The 21116-nt window shown below is 44.5% G+C and overlaps 2 protein-coding genes across 2 annotated transcripts; both read right to left on the bottom strand.

Annotated features, from left to right (window-relative positions):
• Positions 1-269: 269 nt before the first annotated feature.
• Positions 270-5178, bottom strand: cldn7a (claudin 7a). The gene is made up of 4 exons (XM_062561546.1): positions 4693-5178; positions 3007-3171; positions 1824-1908; positions 270-1441 (listed from the first exon to the last, which is right to left on the bottom strand). The coding sequence occupies exons 1-4, from the start codon at positions 4913-4915 to the stop codon at positions 1273-1275; spliced, it is 642 nt and encodes a 213-aa protein (XP_062417530.1). The 5' UTR covers positions 4916-5178; the 3' UTR covers positions 270-1272.
• A 3039-nt stretch (positions 5179-8217) lies between these two features.
• On the bottom strand, positions 8218-18852 carry chrnb1l (cholinergic receptor, nicotinic, beta 1 (muscle) like). The gene is made up of 11 exons (XM_062566356.1): positions 18780-18852; positions 16985-17118; positions 16806-16850; positions 16539-16648; positions 16025-16133; positions 15793-15940; positions 15468-15653; positions 14892-15115; positions 14633-14811; positions 10203-10341; positions 8218-10032 (listed from the first exon to the last, which is right to left on the bottom strand). Exons 1-11 carry the CDS (start codon positions 18850-18852, stop codon positions 9892-9894), a joined length of 1488 nt encoding a protein of 495 aa, XP_062422340.1. The 3' UTR covers positions 8218-9891.
• Between the last annotated feature and the right edge of the window lie 2264 nt (positions 18853-21116).

The raw sequence follows: 21116 nt of genomic DNA, 5'->3' as shown, positions 1-21116 counted from the left end.
CACGCTCACGTGCACTAGCATCCTTTAAAATGCCAGCACTGTAAACAGAGCACACATGAGGGAGACTTCATTACTTCTCTACATCTTTACAGCAACTAGTTGTTAGTTGCTGCTATACGAATGCTCTTACTGTCATAAAAAGAACCTCTAATGAACAAATAAATAATGTTATTGATTCCAAGGAGTGTTTTGAGGACACAGCATTATGTGGAGGCTGATCATTATCTATCTACTATCTACTCAGGTACTGAAAACACCACACACATAAGAATGTTGCATTATCTTTATTATTTAAGTACTGTTGGACATGTTAAAAATCCATTCACTTTTCACGATGAGCCAGGTGTATAAAACTATGACATAAAAAACAGCAGATCCTGTTCAGAGCACAACACATCTTAAGAAAAATATGACTTTAGAATCTCTGACAGCTGGAACTGGGCCACAGTGATCTACTTACTATATAAACCTACACAGGAGCCAAAACCTCATCCGAGGTTTCATCCAAAATAAATAGTGGCAGTTTGATCTTGTAGTGGCTGATATGGAAGCTATTGGAGGGATAATGACCCAGTGACTACATGATAAAATATTTCATATCGGAGCTGGGTTTGTAACAGACTGGTACGAAAAGGGCCTGTAGTGAGTGTTGTAGTAAGAGGCTTGTGTAATAAGGCCACCCTACACACTGAGCCCCGTGTGAAGTCACACCCTGTGTATTGAAACGTCTATTTCAGAACCACTAACCGTTAATACAAGACACTGTATTGGCAACCCGGGTCTGTTGTACTGAGGCCCCGAGGCTCGGCCTAAACACCAAACTGCAGTTGATTACTTTCAATTACATGGCAAACACTTATAGATGCTGGTTCCCTCATGGAGGTGCAAAGATTGGCTCTAATCCACCATTTAGGCTACAACTCAAGAGGTTACACCCACAGGCCTTGTCTATTAAGTCAGGGGATCCAATTATAATGTATTTGTGAAGATCACGTGTAAACAATTGTGGAATGTGTGGACGGGGTGAGAGACATCATTCATGGAATAATGGAGTGTGCCACATAATAATCGAGGGGTTATCAAAAGTCTGCCTTTGATTACAAAGGGGTTATCAAAAGTCTGCCTTGAAAAAAAGTCAAATCAAATCCCATTTCAGTTTTCCTCTACGAATCACACCTTCAGTTTTACAAAAAGGAGGGGGGGGGGGGGGGGGGGTCTTTGTCAGCTTCTGTTGGTGTCCCAAGCTGTGTGTGGGAGTTGGGAGGAGCACTTTCAGACGTATTCTTTGGTGCTGCTCGGCGGACCGGAGCGGGGAGTGGCCATGGACGGGTACTTGGACACTTGTTTCTTTCGTGGACAGGACGCAGCCAGCATGGCTCCGCCCAGGACGTCTAGCAGGGAGCCGCCCCATGCGATGAAGATGGCGGCGCCAAACTCAAACCTGGGCAACACAACGTTGTGTTGAGTAGTGCTTTCAAAAAGATACATTCAAGGTTCCATTGAGTATTGAAAATGTGATTTCTCCAATTTAGCAAAGGCAACATTTCTATCTCTGTGGCGTAATATGCAGCAATACAACAATACTAATTGTAATCATTTTCAACATAAGGTTCCGTATTAACAAAATTTGCCTTTGAATGGAGCCAGTGTGTGTGTTTCACCTGTGTTCGTTCTCCTGGCTCCAGCTTCATAATGAACTGACAGATATGAGAGCTGAATGGATATTTATATCTACGTATTGGCCAGACAGTAAACTGGCAACTATCCCAAGGTGTCAAACTATAAAGGGCCTTGAACCCACTGTGTTTGTGGGGGTTACTTACTTGGTGTTGACTGGAGTGTAGGGATTATAGAAAGCCCGGATCACATTATGAGCAAACCAGGAGCACGCCACGATGGCACACAGCCCTGAGAGGAAAGAAAGCCAACAGCAAATCATCTTAACCCTAGAGGGTAGAGATGCTTGTAGCCCTTTATAGTCGCCAGGCGGCTACATATTGACTCCAGCACAATTAGCTTTGAGGTTTTATGTTCTCTTCAGAGCCATTTAGACCTCTTATGGTAGAATCGGTGCCAGAAGCACTGAACTCCAGGGGACCAATGACGTCTGGAGGGCTGCAGCAGAGGAGTAGGAGGAAAGCTTTTTGGACTGGGGAACGAACTTCCCCCCATGATGTATGCAGGATCTAAGCAAAACTGTAATGATAAGGTGAGTGATAATGAAAATGTTATGTAACTGGGTATGTATTGATTCTAACGGGTTCCCTTACAATACAATACAGCAGATGCAGATTAGCGTAGGTGGCATTTGGACAGCCAAGAGTTATTTCCTGTGAGCCAGACAACAGAAATAAGTGGACTTCAGTTTGGTTTTGTGTATATTACTATTTCAGCAACAGCAGTGGAGTGATGGTCTGAACACAACCTTGGTCCACACCGAATGATCCCGGCATGTTTGTAAAAAGCTCTATTGTGCCCAGTAAATGAATCCCACTGACTTTGGTTATTCCCCGACATGTAGCGCCACGGCAAGGTCAAGGTTATCGCTTGAATAAACCATCTCCACATGGACACTGAAAGTTGGATTGGTAAGAATTTCCTATTGACATTCGTGGTTCCCGGTGGATGTATCCTAAAGAATCAGCTGAAATGTCCGTGCCTAAGGGTGCATATTTCTGTCGTTATGGTTTTAATCCTAAAAAGTAAAGTTTTCAATAATTTACAGTATTTTTCCGAACCACTGCCTCGCAGAGGAGCTAGGATGGACCTTTAGTCTACATGTTGGCTGGGTTTCAGACACACACATACACACACACTCACACACACAGTGACACAGAGAATGCTTTGAATGGCCTGATGAAAATCATCTGATGCTGTATAGACCCACTCGCAGAAGCTGTTCCTCCAGCTCGCAGTGGACCAACACCTTCATGTCGGTTTTCCCTTTAATTCGTCATCCATCTGCACATAATCGATTTCCATTCACAGGGGGTTGCCCATCCTCACCTCCCACCAGCAGGATGATGCCTCCTGTCATGGCGATGCGGGACTTGCGCAGCTTTTCGTTCCCTCCGCAGGTGGTGCACTTCATTCCCATGCAGGCTACGCCCAGGCCTGCGACGGACACAATGATGCCAACTATCATCAAGGCACGAGTGGCCTGAAGGGAACCTGGGGCAGACCGAGAGGAGGAAAGTGATTAGAGGGGGGAATGAATGTCGTGTATGAGAGGAGTCCAGGAAGGTGCGCTGGTTGTGTGCGGGGGACGCGGTAGACAGACGGCCTTTTGTTTTGCGGAATGTGGGAGCGCAGTTTTAAAACAACAACAGAAGAGATCATATAGAGAGAAGTCTCTGGTGCAGAAAGTGGTAAATGGGGAGGAAGGACTAATAAAGTTTCCTTGACCTATAAGGCTTTATTCGTGTGTCCAGAGGTTGTGAATTACACTCACAGTGGCCTCTCGGGAACATTTGGATGTGAGCGTTTCCTGGAAGGGAAACCATGGGATACACATGAACACACAAACAGACAGAAAAACCTCATCTCACACGCTCTGTTTCCCTGTGGCAGATCCTCATCCGTCAGTGGCCCCCTCCTCAACCTATAAACCTATCACAGGGTGACTCTTCCCCCCCCTTCCACCCCTCCTTTTCTCTCCCCTTCTGTCCACCTAGAACCAGTCTGTGCCAGTCTAGGCCATCCCTGCCCTGCCCAAACAAACAACCCTCCAGCGAGGACAGAGGGATGGGTAGAGAGACAGAGAGAGAGGGGAGGAGGGGAGGAGGGGGCTAACCCTGTAAAACACTGCGACATGGGGGAACTATAGGGTGGGTTATACAGCAGTGTCCTGCTTGGAGTTCTGCCACGCTGCTCTCTCTGCTACATGCTTGTAAATGTGGCACAGCGCTGCAGATAAAGAACATGAGAAGGTTGCTCCTTACAAATACTGTATTTATGAAACCTCACTGTAGTAGAGGCTGCTGTTGCATTTGCAACAACCTTAAGAAATACTGACATAATCAAGGTAGTATACTGTACTATATTTTAATTCCACGGGCTCACTAAGTGCCCTGTGGGGTTCCAAAGGGTTCCTATTAAGATGTATGTGATTTGGTAAAACTTCATAATCTATTTCTTTTAAATCTGCTCTCCGGGTTTCAACTAATAGGCAACTCCTAAATTCAATTATCTGTAAAAAGTAAACAAACTTAAGGATTGTCTGTTGATTACAAGAGATGGCTTTAAATCCCAAGCAACAGGGTCGGGAGGATTCTTGAGCAGTTGCTGTTTCTGGTTAAAACCAGAGCTCCCAGTGTGCTAATGTACACTTTTGCATGGAGAAAGTGTGTGTGTGTGTGTCTTGGTTGATGTACAGCAGATTATTCAGAAAGAAAGAAATAAGTTTGGCAACATCTTTCGTCATAAGCATCCGCAGTGCGAGTGTTTGTATTGTTGGTGTACATTTCAGAACCAAAGTGTGTCCCCGAAGTTATGAAGTCAACCGAATCTTTTTTTGCAATGAAAAAATAAAAGAAATAGAAACGTTTCACTGTGGCCCATTGAGGTCCCACTCAGGTGCACTGCGTGCGTCTCCAGCGCAAACAGCATGCGTAAAGACACCTTGTGATGCGCGGCACCATCCCACCTGAGGCACTGAACCCACTGAAGACTACACGCAGTCGGAATACTCACTGTCGAGCTGCAGGATGGAGTCGTAGATTTTACACTGGACCTGCCCGGTGCTCTGGAAGGCGCAGGACATCCACAGTCCCTGGTACATGGCCACGGCTGTGATGATGTTGTCCCCGATGTACGCAGACATTTTCCACTGCGGCAGAATAGTCCCGATGATTAGTCCTACGATGCCAATTAACGACAGGAAGAATCCCAGCAGCTGGATGCCGGAGTTGGCCATCGTTTTTTTTTTTTCTAGAAATGTCTCGTGAAAGTCCCGAAGTGTACCCAAATGGTCCGGCGGAACACTGTTAAAAACCGCGAAGCTCTGCGTATGCGCCTATTAATAAATCCACTTGTGGTGTCCGTGTTCGTCCTGAACTGTGTGCCAGGGGTCTTCAGTCGGGGATGGGCGTGCGAGTTGTGGCTGATGGTGTGAAGTGGGTGTGTAGTTATCATGCCTGCTGATGCATGGAGTCGCGATGCTCTGTGGTCGCTGCTGGGAACTGTTCCCTCAGCTCCAGAAAAGCAACAGGTCGCCTCTCCTCCAAACACCTTCTCTGTGCCAAACATGCATCTTACCTTTTTTTTTTGCCAGTGGCTCCATCTCAGTTTCGTTTTAAATGATCTTTAAATGTACCTATAGCTGCAAATATGTGTTTCGGAAAAGTTGAAAACATGCCATCTGGAGTTTGGATATTTGCCCCAAAATAAACAGCATGTTTTTACGAAATACCAGCTTTAATAATGTATAATTCAGGAAGGAAACTAAAGTCATATGAAGTTGTCTTTTTGTCTTTGTCTGGAACTCACTCATGATATTCTTTGGTTTTCTTTTCTATTGTCTAGAATGAGTGTTTGTGTGTGTGTGTGTGTGTGTGTGTGTGTGTGTGTGTGTGTGTGTGTGTGTGTGTGTGTGTGTGTGTGTGTGTGTGTGTGTGTGTGTGTGCGTGCGAATAACTGCTGACCCAGATTGATGCTATGACTAAAGTCCCTGCCAAAACACAAATTAATAAACTCCCAACAGCCCCTTTTACCTCAGATCTCCAAACACTGGCTCCAAGCAGATGACCTCCCTGTTGTTAGTAAAGTGGTAATGAGGTAAACCGCTGGGAAAGAAACAAAAGAAGAAAACGTCAAGTCACGTGACCGTGGCAGTAGATGTGTTCAGCCGTGGGACGTGCAAACCCTCTGCATACCAGCTGGAAAGCTTTCGTTGCACCTAGATATCCAGGAGGTGACTTTATAGCTTGAAGTATTGCAGAGGCCGGCATTGGTGCCCTCCATCATATGGAGTCTAATCCAGACAGGGTTCAGCTTTAGGTAAGCTGTGCACAAGGGCTCCTTGGGGAGATGTAGGCTGATTGTGTGTCTCTGATTGAAAGCATGGTTGTGAACTATGGATTTTATTTTTAAAGCATGTTCCAGGAATATAGATTTACCATCTTACATTTATTTGAAATCCTTTGCGCTGACAAATCCACAGTGAGAAATTGAAAACCACAGTGTTCTGAATTGTGGGAAATTCAGTGCAGACGAAAAGGAGAAAATATCTGTCCTCCTCAGTCATACCAGGTAAAGAATAACACTGTCGTTTCTACTGCCGACCAAGTTTGTTTGATCTGCAGTACATTGAATGAAGTGGGACTTGTTCCACATTGTATTCTGTTAACATTTTGCATTTACATATTCCACACTGTGAAAGAACAAAAGATGCAATTGCAGTGCAAAGTGAAACGTCAGGAGGACTAAAATAGTGGATGTATTGATGGATGTATTTATCAATGTTTCATGTGCTCAGCTTATTGCAGCCATGAATTCAACTGTAGCATTTTACACCTCTTGTACTGACTAATAATCACAACAGTTATTCCATTAACCCTTTCTTACAATAAATGGGCCAAAACTAAGAGACAATGGCATGCATTGTCCAAAGCAGAGGTCAGGCTTTTGGCGCTGCAGTGTGTGTGACTCCACACTGTGACCTAACAATAGTGCAACAGTAATGGGAGCGGAAGTAATAACCCATAAGCCTGCTGGAAATTATCCTCACTTCCAGGTTGATGGGGATGGGCTCACCTACTGGCTGGATTTTCTCATTTAGAATGTAATGAAGCTTTACTTTCACAGTTCTGTTACCCTTTTTTTCCCCTCTTCCTCCACCCCTCACTTTTCTAATTTTCGCACATTCTTGCCTTCCCTCCCCACCTACTTACCCCTCTTCTCTCACTATAACTCTTTTTCTTGTCCAGGCCTGGGTGATAGGCATTTGCTGTTGAGGCCAACAAATGCCTCTTTGTTGCTGTGGATTGACCCCATAGCTCAAGGAATCTGTTTCACTTTGATACAGAGGATGAGGAAGAGGAGGAGGATGAAAGACTTGTTAGGATCAAGGCAGGATGTGAAAGATGTAGGAAAGGCGAAAAAGGAAAAACAAATGAACAAAAAAGCTGGGTGCTGGGTGATATGAGGAAGAGGAAGATGAGGAAGAGGAAGATCAAGGGGCAGTCCCGGCCCTACCAGTACAGTTGCCACAGGTAACCTGATTTATCTGAGGTCTATTTGGCCGCCTTTCCACCCAGGACCTGCATTGCAAAGGACACAAAAAGAACATTGCTGCCCCCCCCCCCCCCCCGGCTTCGCTATTTTTCTTTTTTTGAAAAGCGTAAACACACATTTGTCTTTCTGGTTTAGCCGTTGCTTCACACTCAGTAGGAGCTGGAAAAGAAAACAGCTAAATCAGCCCGAAGAAGGGCACTAACAACATTCTCTCGGGGGGCTCTCCCTCCCATTGCTGAGGCCTCCTCTGGGTCTGAAGTGAGCAAGTGGAGTGCAAATCCAATGATTGAAGTCCTTTAAGTGCCCTTGGAAGTCACTCATGCATGAGCAATAAAACACGCTGGGCCCACGGCTTTTCCCTCAAAAGCTTTTTTGTGCACAAATGAGGGGGATGGCGCCCCTCTCTACGTGTCCCCTGTCTTTTTCGCCCCTTAGTCTCCTTATGCAACACGACTTAGCCTTTGTGCAGCAGCAGCAGCAGAACGGGACCAAAAGATTGTGTTCCTGGACTTGTGAACTCACTATTTTCCTAAGAGCTTGGCAAGTGCTACATGCAGGGTGGAACTATATTAAGAGAGTTGGAGACAATGAACACAATCACAGACTCTGTGGCATTTTGCAGCGCCTCAGGAAGCATGAAAATGGCTACAGTGTAACCGTGGAATGTATTCTACTGTAAGCCTCGGACAAACATCCCCGGCTCCTTTCATGCTTCGGTTGAGGGCCTGCGTTGCGGGGGCACACTCCGGTCCAGCAGGTGGCAGTAACGCAGCGTGACAATATCTGACAAAGCAATCATTAACAAAGGGTGGCTTAGGAAAGAAAACAGGAACATCTTGATTTCATGGCAAGCCAAATTTTTTGTTTAGTTCCTTCTGATAGTGAAAAGATAAAAATGAAAAAAAAGAGTAAACTAAATGTTTAGGTGGTTGATGAGAAAAGGATCGTGGAAGGAAGCATACACTTACAAATGTGGGGCTCAAAGTTTGAGTTAGTGCATCTTTATTGTCTTTCATATATATGGCAGTAGGTCTACCTGCAAAAGTAGACTGTATGAGAAATAAATTATTCTAACAAACTATAATATATCATCCATATTACAAATTACAAAATATTACATGATTAGAATTCAAAATGGTTGAACAGATGCAAACATGGAAAGCAGGGTGTATACAAATACTATTATTTTGTTGAGAACTTTGGGCCGTGACCTTCAGCGGCTCTGGCTGTTTTTTCTTGGTGATGCATGGTGAGCATCAGGGGGAGGATCCAGATGTATCCAGTATGTGTATTATGTTTTTTTAAATAGTATTCTAGCAATATCTAGTTAATTAAAAGATAAATTATAATTGCCACAGTATCTGTTTAAATATAGTTGATGAACTAAGGCTCTTAAAGCAAAGCTCACCATGGTTTCTCATGAATTGAAATGGTTTTGTTTTTTTATATGCACCTATCTCATCATAAATGTAGGTCTTGACTTCGCTCTGATGTCACCAGCCCCTAACAGGTAACCAATGCAAACATCACTTCAAACTGACTCATACAATGGGGCCAATATGCCTTTTGTAATGTTTTAAATACACTATCTCTATACATTTTATGTTCACTTTGAATAACACATGATAATATGAACCAACGCGCTGCATGAATATAACTGTTTTGAGAGCAGCAACAGTAATGTTTACAAGTGTAAAGTAAATGTCTGCTGCTGTGTCTCAGCTGGCTGGTGTAAACATGGCAGAAGAGGATGGGAGGCTGCTGATGGCAGATATAGAAATGGGTTTCCCTTTTGTTTACTTGACCGTGCTTGTTAAGCAGATGTATTGATGCAGTTTGGCTTTTGTGAACAGTAACCGGCTCAGTCGGATCGAGTTATCTTCACTTCCCCAGGTTCACGCGGCCTCCTCCCTGCTCGCTGCCCTTGCTCTGTGAGCTCGTCTGTGTGCAGGGGCTGAAGGATCAGAGGAGCTGCACGCTGCAGAGTGTTATTGAATTGCCGTCCACCGAAGCATGAAAAAGCACTTTAAAAGCTCCGATAACATCGGAGCTAAGCAATACTGTGATCTTTAATGATTACTACTCTTTATCTTTACCCATCCTTAGTGTAGCCGTACACGTGGGTCTTCTGCATTTGCATACGCTCTACGGTATATGGTTGTTTACCATTCATATTGGTGATATAAAGATGACATTGAACTGGTTTAGACTTTTGATTTTAAGATATGTGTGTATACACACACACACTGTATATGGCAGGGCTCTTTTGAATTCACAAGTATGTTACTGCCCCCGTGTGGCCACAGGCCCACATAACAGTCACTAAGTGTAATCACTGTTATTGCACTGGACAAATACGGAAGGCAAACACTGTCACTTGTGAGAAATGTACTTTGAGACTGAAATGTGTTACATACATGATTGAGACAAAAAATGTGTGCGCACATTTACCTTTTTATAAATCTATACACAGAATTTGTTATTTAGTACACATGCTTCTACTATAATGCAATTATGACCTTAAAGAACATTCCATGGGCTCACCACAGAAATATGGAATAGGTGATCCATGGACATCTCACAAGTCACCAATAAGAAAGAAGTGAGGTCAAACAATGCATCGCAGCCCGACTCCTTTGAGTATCGGGGTTCAGTCTTCTAAGGGAAGGGCTCGTCGGGCGTGTAGTTGAAACTGGCATCCAAGAACATGGCCAAGGTGCCCAGGGTGGTGATGATGACAAACAACCACAAGAACAGACGGTCCACCACGAGGGCGATGAACTGCCAGTCTCCTGTTATCTGGAGACAACACACACACACACACAAGCACTTACTGTAAACCCTGAGTCAGCAATGCGCTGCATGTATGCAATGGCACATGGACATTGTCGGGGCATGTTTGGCGGCTTGTGACAGACGGAATAACAAGCAGCCTGACAGCGCGAGACGTGTTGTGCTCAGTTTCTCACCGTGTCGTCCATGTCCTGCTTCTTCAGCTGCGCTGCCATGTAAGTCACGGCAGAGATGGCTGACTTCAGGTTGGGAGGGAGGATCAGACAGTAGCTGTTAGTGTCCGGGAGCCGCTGGAGCTGCACCGTGCTCTCACATCTAAAAACAAAGCAGTGGGGAAGTGGAAAATGCTTAGAAAAAGTCTTTCTAAATGTTTCCAAAAATGTTGTAAAACGCCGCCATGTGCTCCATAATATCACGGTCAGAAACATCCTTCTAGACTAATGTCTGGCTTAGCTTTGCACCAAGAGTGGTATGAATCAAATTCCAGAAAATGAATTATAAAATTTTAAAACTATGCGTGAAAAATCACTAATAGAAAACAACTGGTTCAGCATGTCTCATAAGCTGTAGACCGACCAGTTTATTATTAACTTCTTAATCAATACTGCTGCAATTTTATCTTTAATAAGTAACTAATTACGAATGAAAAATAAATAACGCGTTTGTGTTCAATATCAAAACGTGAAGAAAGTAAAACTAACTTGTAAATTTTACAAATTATCGACATTAAGGATGAATAGAAACGTGCATTAACTATTATCGTTACTGTTTTTTATCTAAAGATATTTATTTTATATTCAATGTTTTCCAGTGAACAAATGGACAAAGAATGAGCATGTTTCCATTCAGCTTTGTCCTCTGGAAGAAGTCCTCTGGCTAAACAGCTCTCCCAAGTGCTCAGTCGGCTCAGATTGATGTCACTAGCACAGCATTGTTCACCTTTGCTGACTCAAACCACCACTGACTGCTGGTGCTCCTTAACTACGTGACCTTGTGTGCCCTCTACACATGGTCAGGATCACGGGTCTGTAGCTCCTGCACACTGAGTGACAGCAGCAGCACCGACACAGGGGGAACAGTGACACAGCACCCGGTCAACATTCGTGTGATGCCGTGACCTCTGACCCCCGTCATTCTTCAGCTCACACGGCTGTTCCATAAAAGCAAAACATTAGAGGAGTGAGGTCTGAAAGGCAGCGTTCCTGCAGTGCCTTCGTGCTTCTGCGAATAACTGCTCGACCTTAAAAAAATCATGGTGGAATATAATATACATTATGCAGTCAGGCTGAAAAATGGATCTCTGCTTTTTACAATGGTAAGTTTTCACATTCATTTTTTAGAATTTTCATTACCGTAAATCCCAGGCAGAATTGGACGGTACACCCTGGATTGGTCGGCAATGAATTGCAAGGCTGACACGCACACACACACACACACACACCCACAAGGGAACTTGAATACTTAAAGATACGACCAAATCCTGGAGGGTCATCTCTGCAAGACAACTACGACTTGGAAGAACATTTATTAAAAAGCTCCATAGAAAATGTTCAATGACAAGGTGAATGTTCGGGCCTCAATCCAATGTAGAATTTGTGGCTGGACATGAAGAGCTGTACACATTCCTGATAGATTAATACAGCTTAAAATATTTTGCATGGAAGAGAGGAGACAGATGTGTCCAGATGTGGCGGCCTGATTGAGACACAGACTCACGGCTGTTACTGCAGTATACTAATTATTGACCTGAGGGGTGTGAATATTTATGCAATAACTTACCCTACCGTATATTTATTTAATTTACTTCATTTTGTAAAAATATTGTTTAAATAGGGGTTTTCAAATTCGTGTCAACATGATTTTATGTATAAAAGGGAAAAAAAGGTTGAAACATCAAAGGGAGGGAGGGAGGGGGGAGGGGGGGGGGGGGGGGGGTGTAAGAGTTGTTTGTTCCCGGCCAATACTGTTTACTATATTCTTCACATATTTCAGTAAATCCAGGCTTAAAACATTTTGCCTTCTTTTAAGTCAAGGTCAGTCACGGTATAGAAATATAATATATATATAATATCTGTAGCCAAAAAGTAATAAAAAGTGCGTTAATCTCTTTGTTTCTGGTGCATTACTTTCCTCATTTGTAAATACACGTTCATTACTTTCTTCTAGGTTTTGCTTCTTCATTTGATACATAATTTTTTTTCTAAGTTGTCAGCTTGGCTCACATGTCCAAGTGTACAAGATGCCATTAAGAATACAAAAGCATTAGAGGTCGGTAGGACTTTGTGCGTGTCACCTCCTGAAGGAGTCTTTCCAGGCACCACACTGCACCTGTTGGAGCGGCACGTCTACAGTCCATGCAGTGGATGCATGTAGCGCAAATAGGGTGTGCATCACGTTCATAATGTGCAGAACCTCCGTCCGCAAAGGAGCAGGACATGTTATTAGAGTCACATGGAGACAGTGTGACAGCAGATGGACTGCAGGACAATAAAAAGCAGCGACCACAGAACTCCAGCAGGAATGGTGGTGTGTGTGTGTGTGTGTGTGTGACCGCAGCTCAAGGCTGAACTCTGTGGCGCTCTACATGATGCATGCCATCCACATTCCACAGTTTGTATTCAATACTGCAGATACAGGGTGCCCCTCCCAATCTGACACAAACACTATGCGTATACATTTACATGTAGTGCAACATTCATAACACACACACACACACACACACACACACACTGCTATCAACCTGATATGATACACATGTGAGCGAACATGCAGAGAATCCTCATAACTGTGTCACAGAGGGCAGGACCTGGCATCTAACAAGGTTGCAGACTGTGGCAAAAAGTAAAAGTCTGACGGATTCCACATTCATTCTAAAACATTTCCCATCGATTTAAAAATGAAGCACAAAGAGTGAAACTTGTGGCACGTCTGGCGAAATATATCATTCACGGCTGAAAAGTCAGCGCACCCCTCTCCTAAAGGAGTAGAATATTTTAATAGCTTTTCATAGTTTTCATAGCTGAAAATTCCAACAATAACTAAGACAAAGATGGATAAACGAAGGCAACGAGCGCACAACACGGACCAGCCATGGCTGCACGATCACCATCTTATCCACATTAAAAAAAACGACAAAACAATCCTCTGCCCCGATCACCCAGTCTGGAACTTCCCATTGCACTCATCTGCCTGTGTCTATTGCTCCCGCCTCCTTCCACCTCCTTATCCCCTACCGTCCAAACCCAAACAGAGGCTTAGTGGCTGGCGACTGTGGACGCGGGTGTGGGGCTTAGCCGGGGGCTAAATACGATGCCGTTGGAACGGGATGAGAGATGCCCACCGAGGGGCCTGCCTCAGAGGGCCGTGGAGGCGTTTCTGGAGCCGGGTGCTGGGTGGCGAGGCGGTGAGGTCAGCGTGGTCAGAGTGACAATCCAGAAAGCAACACATTGTTGCGATTTATTGGGCATAATATTCACCGCACTAGAATTTACTTATCTACCACAGCACACACAGCCTCAGGTGAAAAATATATTAACAATAAAATCATTTATTGTTTATACGTTATTGTTAGTGACTATCACTTCTAGTTAAGCTAAGCTTCTGCAGTCATTGCTTTATTTATCTGTCTAGTAAATCTAAAGTGCTAATGAAAAATGCCCCTAAATTCCCCCCTAGGTTCAACTCCAATTCCATGAACTTAAAATAGTGAAACAAAAGACATCCTGTAGACGCCACCTAATTAACAGTCAATTCAGATCCATGTTGGACCAATAGTAAAACAGAACAATAACATATAGTTATGAACTATATACCCACACGGATCATCAACCCCTCTTTGCATCCGTCAGAGCACCTTTAACGCCGCTGTATTAAATATGCGATGCACATACTGGCACCGTCTTTACAGATCGTCTGAGCTGCCCTGGTGATGGCTGCATTTCTGCCAAGTACACTGTGTACCTTAATATAGTAGCGAGCCTGGCATCAGACACAATATTCACACTTTGGCACACTCTAAAAAGAAGATTAATGCGCGTGCGAGATTTTATTAGCATTAATAGAAATGGCTTTCTGCTAGAGTCGGGTCAGGATCGGCACATCTCAGCAGTGGAAAGGGGGCAGAATGGGGCTGAATGGCTCGGATGACTTATGTCAGGTCTGTGGTGTTTAACGGTCTCGACAGGTGAGAATATAGGCACTAGAACCTCTTTGGCAGTTAATGTCTTTCAATAACTCAACCCCAAAGCCTGCTTCATCTTCAGAGCCTTTTCACATTCTCTGTATTTTTTTCAGTTTATTAAACCAATTTGTTTTTCTTTGCGCAAACAAGAAATGATAAATAAATATGACACATTTATTGTAGTGCTTTTCGGAAGGCAGAACAAAATGCATTTCATTATCAGACTTGGTCTCAGGAGGCTGAGAGCTTATCTAACTTCTTACCGTAACGGGAAGCTGAATTTGTTTGTAAGTTCTAAGATACTTTCACAAGTGGAAATCAGTTACAAAAAACCTCTCACGACAAGAAGCGTAATAAAAAGCAACCGATTGATCGGTTCCCAATGCACCTTTCATTTTGATGAAATGCGACGCCGTGCTGACTCACCGGCCTCTCCAGGGTGCGACGAGGTCAGGGTTGATCTTTCGGAAGAAGTACTCTCCTCCAGGCTGCCTGCCATTGAAGCTTCGGATGGGCGAGTCCTCACTCGACTCCTCCTCTAACAGAGGCTCCTCTGGGTTTGGCCTCGTCATGCCAATGTACTTGGGCAGGAAGTGAATAAACACCTGCACATTGGAGGTAAATCAGAGAAATCAGTTTTTTTTTTTTTAAGATGTCAGAGGGAATTGGTAAAACCTAGTCTCACCTTTCGGACCCAGGTCGGCATGATATGCGTGCTGGGCGTTCGGTGGTGCAGATTGAGGACAACTACGCTTAGGATGACAGAGAAAGTGACCAGGATCATGGTGAACATCACGTAGTTGACAATAATTGGGATGCCGAGGGAAGTCTCGGGGACCCTGTCAGCCAGCAGAAGCATGAAAACAGTCAGAGCGATGAGGACGGAGATGGAGAGAGTCATCTTCTCTCCTGCAGACAAAAGGAGTTCAGACGAGTTCATTAGAATGGTGAAGCAGCAAATGTTACTCTGCTGGTTTCTGTTCCATTTTGCCCAGGGCAGACTTTAAGACATGGTTACAAGACATTCAGCAGAGGGCATCGATGAATTTGCTTCGCCATTATTGCATATGTCTGTGAAATTATAAATGATAGCCACAACAAGACCACAGACATAGTAGATTCCTGGTTGGGGGTCACTTAATTATAAACTCCTCATGCCCTGCCTCATGAAGTCGTCTGTATTAGACACTGTGTCAAAGGGCACATTCCATCTTGGTGGTGATGTGAAGTCACACTATCGGACCCAGTCAGATGTGCTGACCTGCTCCAGGAGGCAGGTAGAAGACAAATATGGCCAGCACGCTGGTGAGGACGCAGGGCAGGATGATGTTGATGATGTAGAAAAGAGGCTTCCTCTGTATGATGAGGTAGAAGGTGATGTCCTCATACAGGTCCTCCTTAATGTTCTTTCTGGAGGGTTTGTGGCAGATGGCCCATTCTCCGTTTTCTGGGGAGAAATAGACACATCGGGGGAGGGGGGGGGGGGGGGGGTGTCAATCATACAAAATCTTGTGATTATTATAAGTATTTAGTGCATGCAACAATATGGGGGTAAAGACAATGTGAAAAACAGTGCAGGCACCCACCAGTGAAAGCGTTCTCGTCTATTACAATCTCCTGGATCTCTTTGCCCTCGTCGTCCAGAAAGTACTGCAGCTCCACCTCGGAGGCGTCGTAGGTGTACGAGCGGAAAACCATGCTGCAGTTCTGCCAGTCAAATGGGAAGTAGGACACCTGCGGGAGTGGAAATAACAGAACACTTCATCATCTAAACGAGATAAAGATGGTGTTTATTTAACAGTAGGACCTCTATAGTACCTCGATAGAGCAGGAGCTGCGGTAGATGGCGGGCGGAAGCCAGTTGACGGTCCCGTCGCTGTCGACCAAGACGTTGACGTAGAGAGCCACGTCGAACTGACCGTCGTTACTGTGGGGAGAGACAGTCGACGCGATTCAGGGCATTCATGTAGATATGAACACAAACATGTTGAATATAAAATGAATTATTATCACCATCTCGATTTATACACATGTGACAAAATCATGTAAATAACAAGCATATGTTATAGTTACGGATTATCTCCCACTCATATTTGAAGAGTAATTGTCACGATTCTGTGTGGTGATGATCTGATATAGTGAAAAGCCCCATAAATCCTGCACACTGGTCCTTTAATATTTCCATCTGGACCGTGGTCGAGGGGCGGAGCGACTGTCGGGCTGACATTGACGTCTCTAGAGACACCCTGCTACTGTATGTTTGCATTGCTGGGAAATCCTCCGAGTGACTTCATGATGTGGACGACTGTGCGACTGAAAATAGGACATTCACTTGTTGATGAGGTAGATGTCTGGACGCCAGACTTTGATGGCAGGAATCCTCAAAACTTGAATGTTGTCAAAGTCCTCTGGGTTCCACGACAACCTGTAGTCTGTCCACGCCTGGCAAGGAAGAGACAAAAGACAAAAAGGGACGGTGAATAACAGAAATAGTACTACGGTGCCCTGATGTCTCCGTCATCCACATCCCATTTAAAGCCCAATGGCTGCTGTCAGATAAAGCGGGAAATGATTTGTCCATTTGATGGCAGAATGTTACCAGGTTCATGAACACGTTGGTTGTCATCTCTTCGTTCTTCTCATTCTGCAGCGAGAGAGAAAGAGACACGTGTTTGACACTGGACATTGTTGTATATGACAGTGCTGTTACTTTCAATCCTGTTCTATGAAAACTAATGGTGTATATGCAGCCAGTACTGTGTGTGTGTGTGTATTTACCAGGCTGACGAGCTGTGAGAGGGTCATCCCCACTCGAACAATCACCTTCTCCTCCCAGTAGGCAGCTGGCCTGACTTTCATGTTGTAGTTCTCAAAGAGCTTTTGATGCAGCCTCCGCTCCGTCTCTGAGGCTCCTGAATAAAAAGGACCGAGACGGTGAGGGGAAAGACATTAAAAAAAAAAAACTAATGAGTCCAGGGCAATAAAGATATTGGAAGAAAAAAAGAAACTAAGAGTGAGGGAAGTTGAATTTTCCATTCCTGTAAAGCAAACTATTACGCTATAAACTATTCATCTTTTTTTTTTTACACAATTCTTTTTATAACATTTCACATCTGACATCTCTATATAGTTACTTTTTGTGCGTGCAGGTGTCTCATATTCTTATTCTTTTCAAATTGTCTCATTGCTGTAAAAATAAAGTTTGATTGATCGACAAAGAGCACACCTCAAACAAAGACTAAGGGAATTAAAGCAGAACAATAGCAGAGTTATGAAAAGATAAAAATGTATGAAGACATGAATATAAAACAACAAAGCTGTTAAAGCAAGATAAAGTACAGCAGAAGCAAAGCACATGCCTCATGCCAGTGACACCCGGATCACAGCGTGTTTGTTCTCCGTGGAACGGTGGGTTAAAGTGGTTACGGGTTCAATTCCCTCTAGGATGATGCCTGCTAAAAATACACTGTGACTGATTCATCTTCTAATAGTGTCACGCACAGTGCATATAATGTGGCTTTCTTATATGGAAACACTGGAGGTAGGTGAAAGAGAGAAATGTGTTAGGACTGTGGTCACCTGTCAGAGGAACCTCATCAGCAGAACGTGGTATTTAGCACTCCTCATCCAAAGATGTGTGTTGGTGCCTGCTGATGATGGACCGTGATATGTGACAAAACAACATGTGGAAAAGACAGAGAAGGACAGACGGGACATGCGGTGGAAGCAGTCAGCAGGGCAGGTGCTGCTGGCGTACGGTGGGCAGCAAAGGTGACTGAGCTGATGTAATTGATATGCAGCAGGGGGCCGGGATCAAAGGCATGTCTCGCATACCGGCTCCATCAGGGACAAAAATAGACTGATTAACAAACAATGGTGCGCTAATATGGTTCATTATATGTTCCAGAATGAGGCGGTCTTGTTGTTTTTTTAGCTGATCTTCTTTATTCTGTTGCTAAAATGCAGTTATAAAATTGCCCCGCCGAGGGAGAGGAGCAGCACACAATAAAGCCCCCGTTGAGGTCAACGACCGGGGCTTTTCCTTCTCCCACTAAAGGGTCAAAAAGTCAAAGTCAAAGCCCATCAGCTGATCTCAGATAAGAACCAGTCACACAAAATCAATTCTAATTATGATTTTATCCACCAAAAAATTAAACCAAATAGGGGAGGTGGAATCAATAACAAATTTAAGTGAGCAGTGCAGTGGGATGTCAAACGCTTCTTATCTGATCTGATTACTGTATCTAGCTCTAGTGCAGAAGTATGGTCATTCTCAAATGGCTCAAACGGCTTGAAAACGGCGGTGGAAAAGATTCTCCTCAGGACACCCAAACAGGAAATGGGTAAAGGTGACGCCCGGGACCCAACAAGCACAGGGCAGTTACCCAAAGGGACAAAAGTCAATATTTCCTTATGTGCGCCTCACTTCAAAAGACACAGTGCAGTATGCTTGGGTTTGTTTACGGTTAAAAAGAAGCTGATATTAGTGCCAAATAAAGGCTACGTGCTTCACATCCAAATTCACAGGGAAATCCACACAAATGCAGCAAGCGTTTCCACGAAATGTCCTTACCAGCAAAACTGACACAAACGCAGCCGCACACGATGATGATCAAGTTCATCCTCGCACGGATCATCACGTCCATCTTCGGTTGTCCACTCACGCAGGTCATGACATCTTATACTTGTACGCCCAGTCGAAAGCCCCACGTTCTGCTGTATCGGCACTTTGGAATCTCGATGGGTTCCAAAAGGACCCACCTGTCCGCCCTCTCAGCTGCGGGCACACCTCCAGTTGGCCCGTTGGCACCTCCAGCAGCGCACTATGTCCAGCTCGGCCTCTCCTGTCCCTCGTCTCTGTGGGGCTCCACGGCCTGATAAAAGGTGCGCGTGCACGGAGTGACAGGAGGGCGGAAAGCCTTTGGACCAGGAAGCCTGTGGGGAGAAGCACCTGTTGGTGCTCGCCAATCTGTGGTGAGCAGTGTCGGGACGGTGGGCGGGAGGTAGAGGAAGTGGAGGGGGGGGACGCGGGGAAGGAATGTCAATGAGCTATGACAATGGAGATATTTTAGGGGGGAGAACGATTGGGCGGAGTTGACTTTCTGTGGGTAAAGAATGGTTGGAGGCGGTTTGGGGCTGAAGTGGTTAGAAGCTGCTCCGTTGGCTTGTTTCACCTTGCATGCTTTTTACATCTTGCATTTGACCTTTCACCTTATCTTTTCCTTCTATCTTTGATAAGGAAAGCATTTATAAAGCTCAAAAAATGAACAAGCTTTTACCAGGGAATGGCATGAATTCAATTGTACTTTAGAGGGGGTTGTTAATCAGTTTCAGCTGCATTGGTTTTAATGGAATAAAGAACCAGTGGAGGGGCAACTATGAGACAACCCCCAAAAACCGGACTGGTTTTGCGAGTTTCTCCCTCTTGATCTCTTTGCCTGGTTTTCCTCTCGTGTTGGCTTTAGCTAGAGTCCTTATCACTGCTGGAAGCATGACGGGGATTTCTCGACAGAACATGTCAGATTGTCCGACTCCTCCAGGATGGCACATCCACACGTGCCGTTGCAAGGAGAAGATTCCAGGAGAAAGGCAGTTACTCCAGGAGAGATGGACAGGACCACACAAAGGTCCTCAACCCATCAGCAGGACCGGTATCTGCTGCTTTGTGCAAGAAGGAACAGCTGGGGCACTGCCAGAGCCCTACAGAATGACCTCCACACATGAGTGTTTCTGGCCAAACAATCAGAAACAGACTTCACGAGGGTGGGCGTGACATCCTCTAGCGTACCATGTGCAGCACGGTGGAGCTCAATTGGCATTTGCTATAGAACAATGATGAAAGCAGGTTTACCCTGATAGATGTAAAAAAAGGTCTAAAGAAGCCAAGGAGACCGCTATGCTGCCTGCATCATTGGTTCAGCATGAGCGGTGTGGTGGTGGGGCAGTGATGGACACCCTCCATTGTCCCGTTAAGAGCACTGGGCTAGATGATTATGGTCACTATGGGGAGAGTTTTGAGACATCTAATTGATTCTTTACAATTGTACAATGGAAAAGGCACTTTGGCAGAGGTGTTAAGACGGTTTGAAGGAAAAGCAGGGATTATTATTATTGTCCCATAGATCCGACCTGAGACTCGGCATATGGACTGTACCAACTTCGGTCCAGACTATGTGCAGTAATGTCACTTTAAGTAACAGCCCTGAAGTTGTCTGAGCTGCAATGAAAAAAAATAGAGCTATGAAGAAATTGCAGGTACTAGGACAAAAAATAAGTCATACCGCAGGGCAAAGCTGACACAGTGTGATTTAATACGACTCTAAGCCATCACAGCAAATTCATTTGTGGGCGTTTAAAAATTGGAGGACGTTGAAAGCCTCGGCTCCACAGATGTTGCAAAGTGAAAACTTCTAGAAGGAAATTACCAAACTTGCTTTTGCTAGTGAGAAGACGTCTGATTGGATTCATCCGTTTGCGTTTAAAGAGAACACGTTAATGTTGGTGATTTTGTGTCTGAAGTGAGCTCGAGGCAAGGAAAGCGTGCAGCATTTTGAATAGGATAAAAATAGAGGTGACGTTGTTGACGTAGAAGCGGTGGGGGGAGGTTCTGAGTTGTGGAGAATACAAGTGTGTTATGATCGATGAGGTGAAATCCTTAGAAAGGAACTCTGGATGCTGCTTCTTGGATCCTTCATTTTTTTATGAAGGTAATGGCTCTATTTGGAGGGCTGTAGATTATTCATAAAAATGTACCTTCTTTGCATCCCCTCTCTGTTTCTACTTTCCCGTAGTAGTGCATCTGAGGTCGTACAATCTGCTCTAAACAACAAGGCAATAAATCCTTGCCCTCCTGGGGCAGTCAGAATGACCGATGTGGGTTTTTGTGCATCTGTTGAACAATCTGTTTTCT

Source organism: Pungitius pungitius, chromosome 1, assembly GCF_949316345.1.
Source record: "Pungitius pungitius chromosome 1, fPunPun2.1, whole genome shotgun sequence".
Lineage (NCBI taxonomy): Eukaryota > Metazoa > Chordata > Actinopteri > Perciformes > Gasterosteidae > Pungitius > Pungitius pungitius.
The sequence above is the reverse complement of the archived record's forward strand: the minus strand, read 5'-3'. Positions and strand labels throughout refer to the sequence as shown.

Coding starts and splice junctions, on each gene's coding strand:
- chrnb1l (XM_062566356.1), bottom strand. CDS start 18,852: ATGGACGTGATGATCCGTGCGAGGATGAACTTGATCATCATCGTGTGC. Junction 16,649..16,805: donor CCAACGTGTTCATGAACCTG/GTAACATTCTGC, acceptor CTTCCTTGCCAG/GCGTGGACAGACTACAGGTT. Junction 15,654..15,792: donor AGACGAGAACGCTTTCACTG/GTGGGTGCCTGC, acceptor ATTTCTCCCCAG/AAAACGGAGAATGGGCCATC.
- cldn7a (XM_062561546.1), bottom strand. CDS start 4,915: ATGGCCAACTCCGGCATCCAGCTGCTGGGATTCTTCCTGTCGTTAATT. Junction 3,172..4,692: donor CTCCATCCTGCAGCTCGACA/GTGAGTATTCCG, acceptor GGTCTGCCCCAG/GTTCCCTTCAGGCCACTCGT. Junction 1,442..1,823: donor TACACTCCAGTCAACACCAA/GTAAGTAACCCC, acceptor TGTGTTGCCCAG/GTTTGAGTTTGGCGCCGCCA.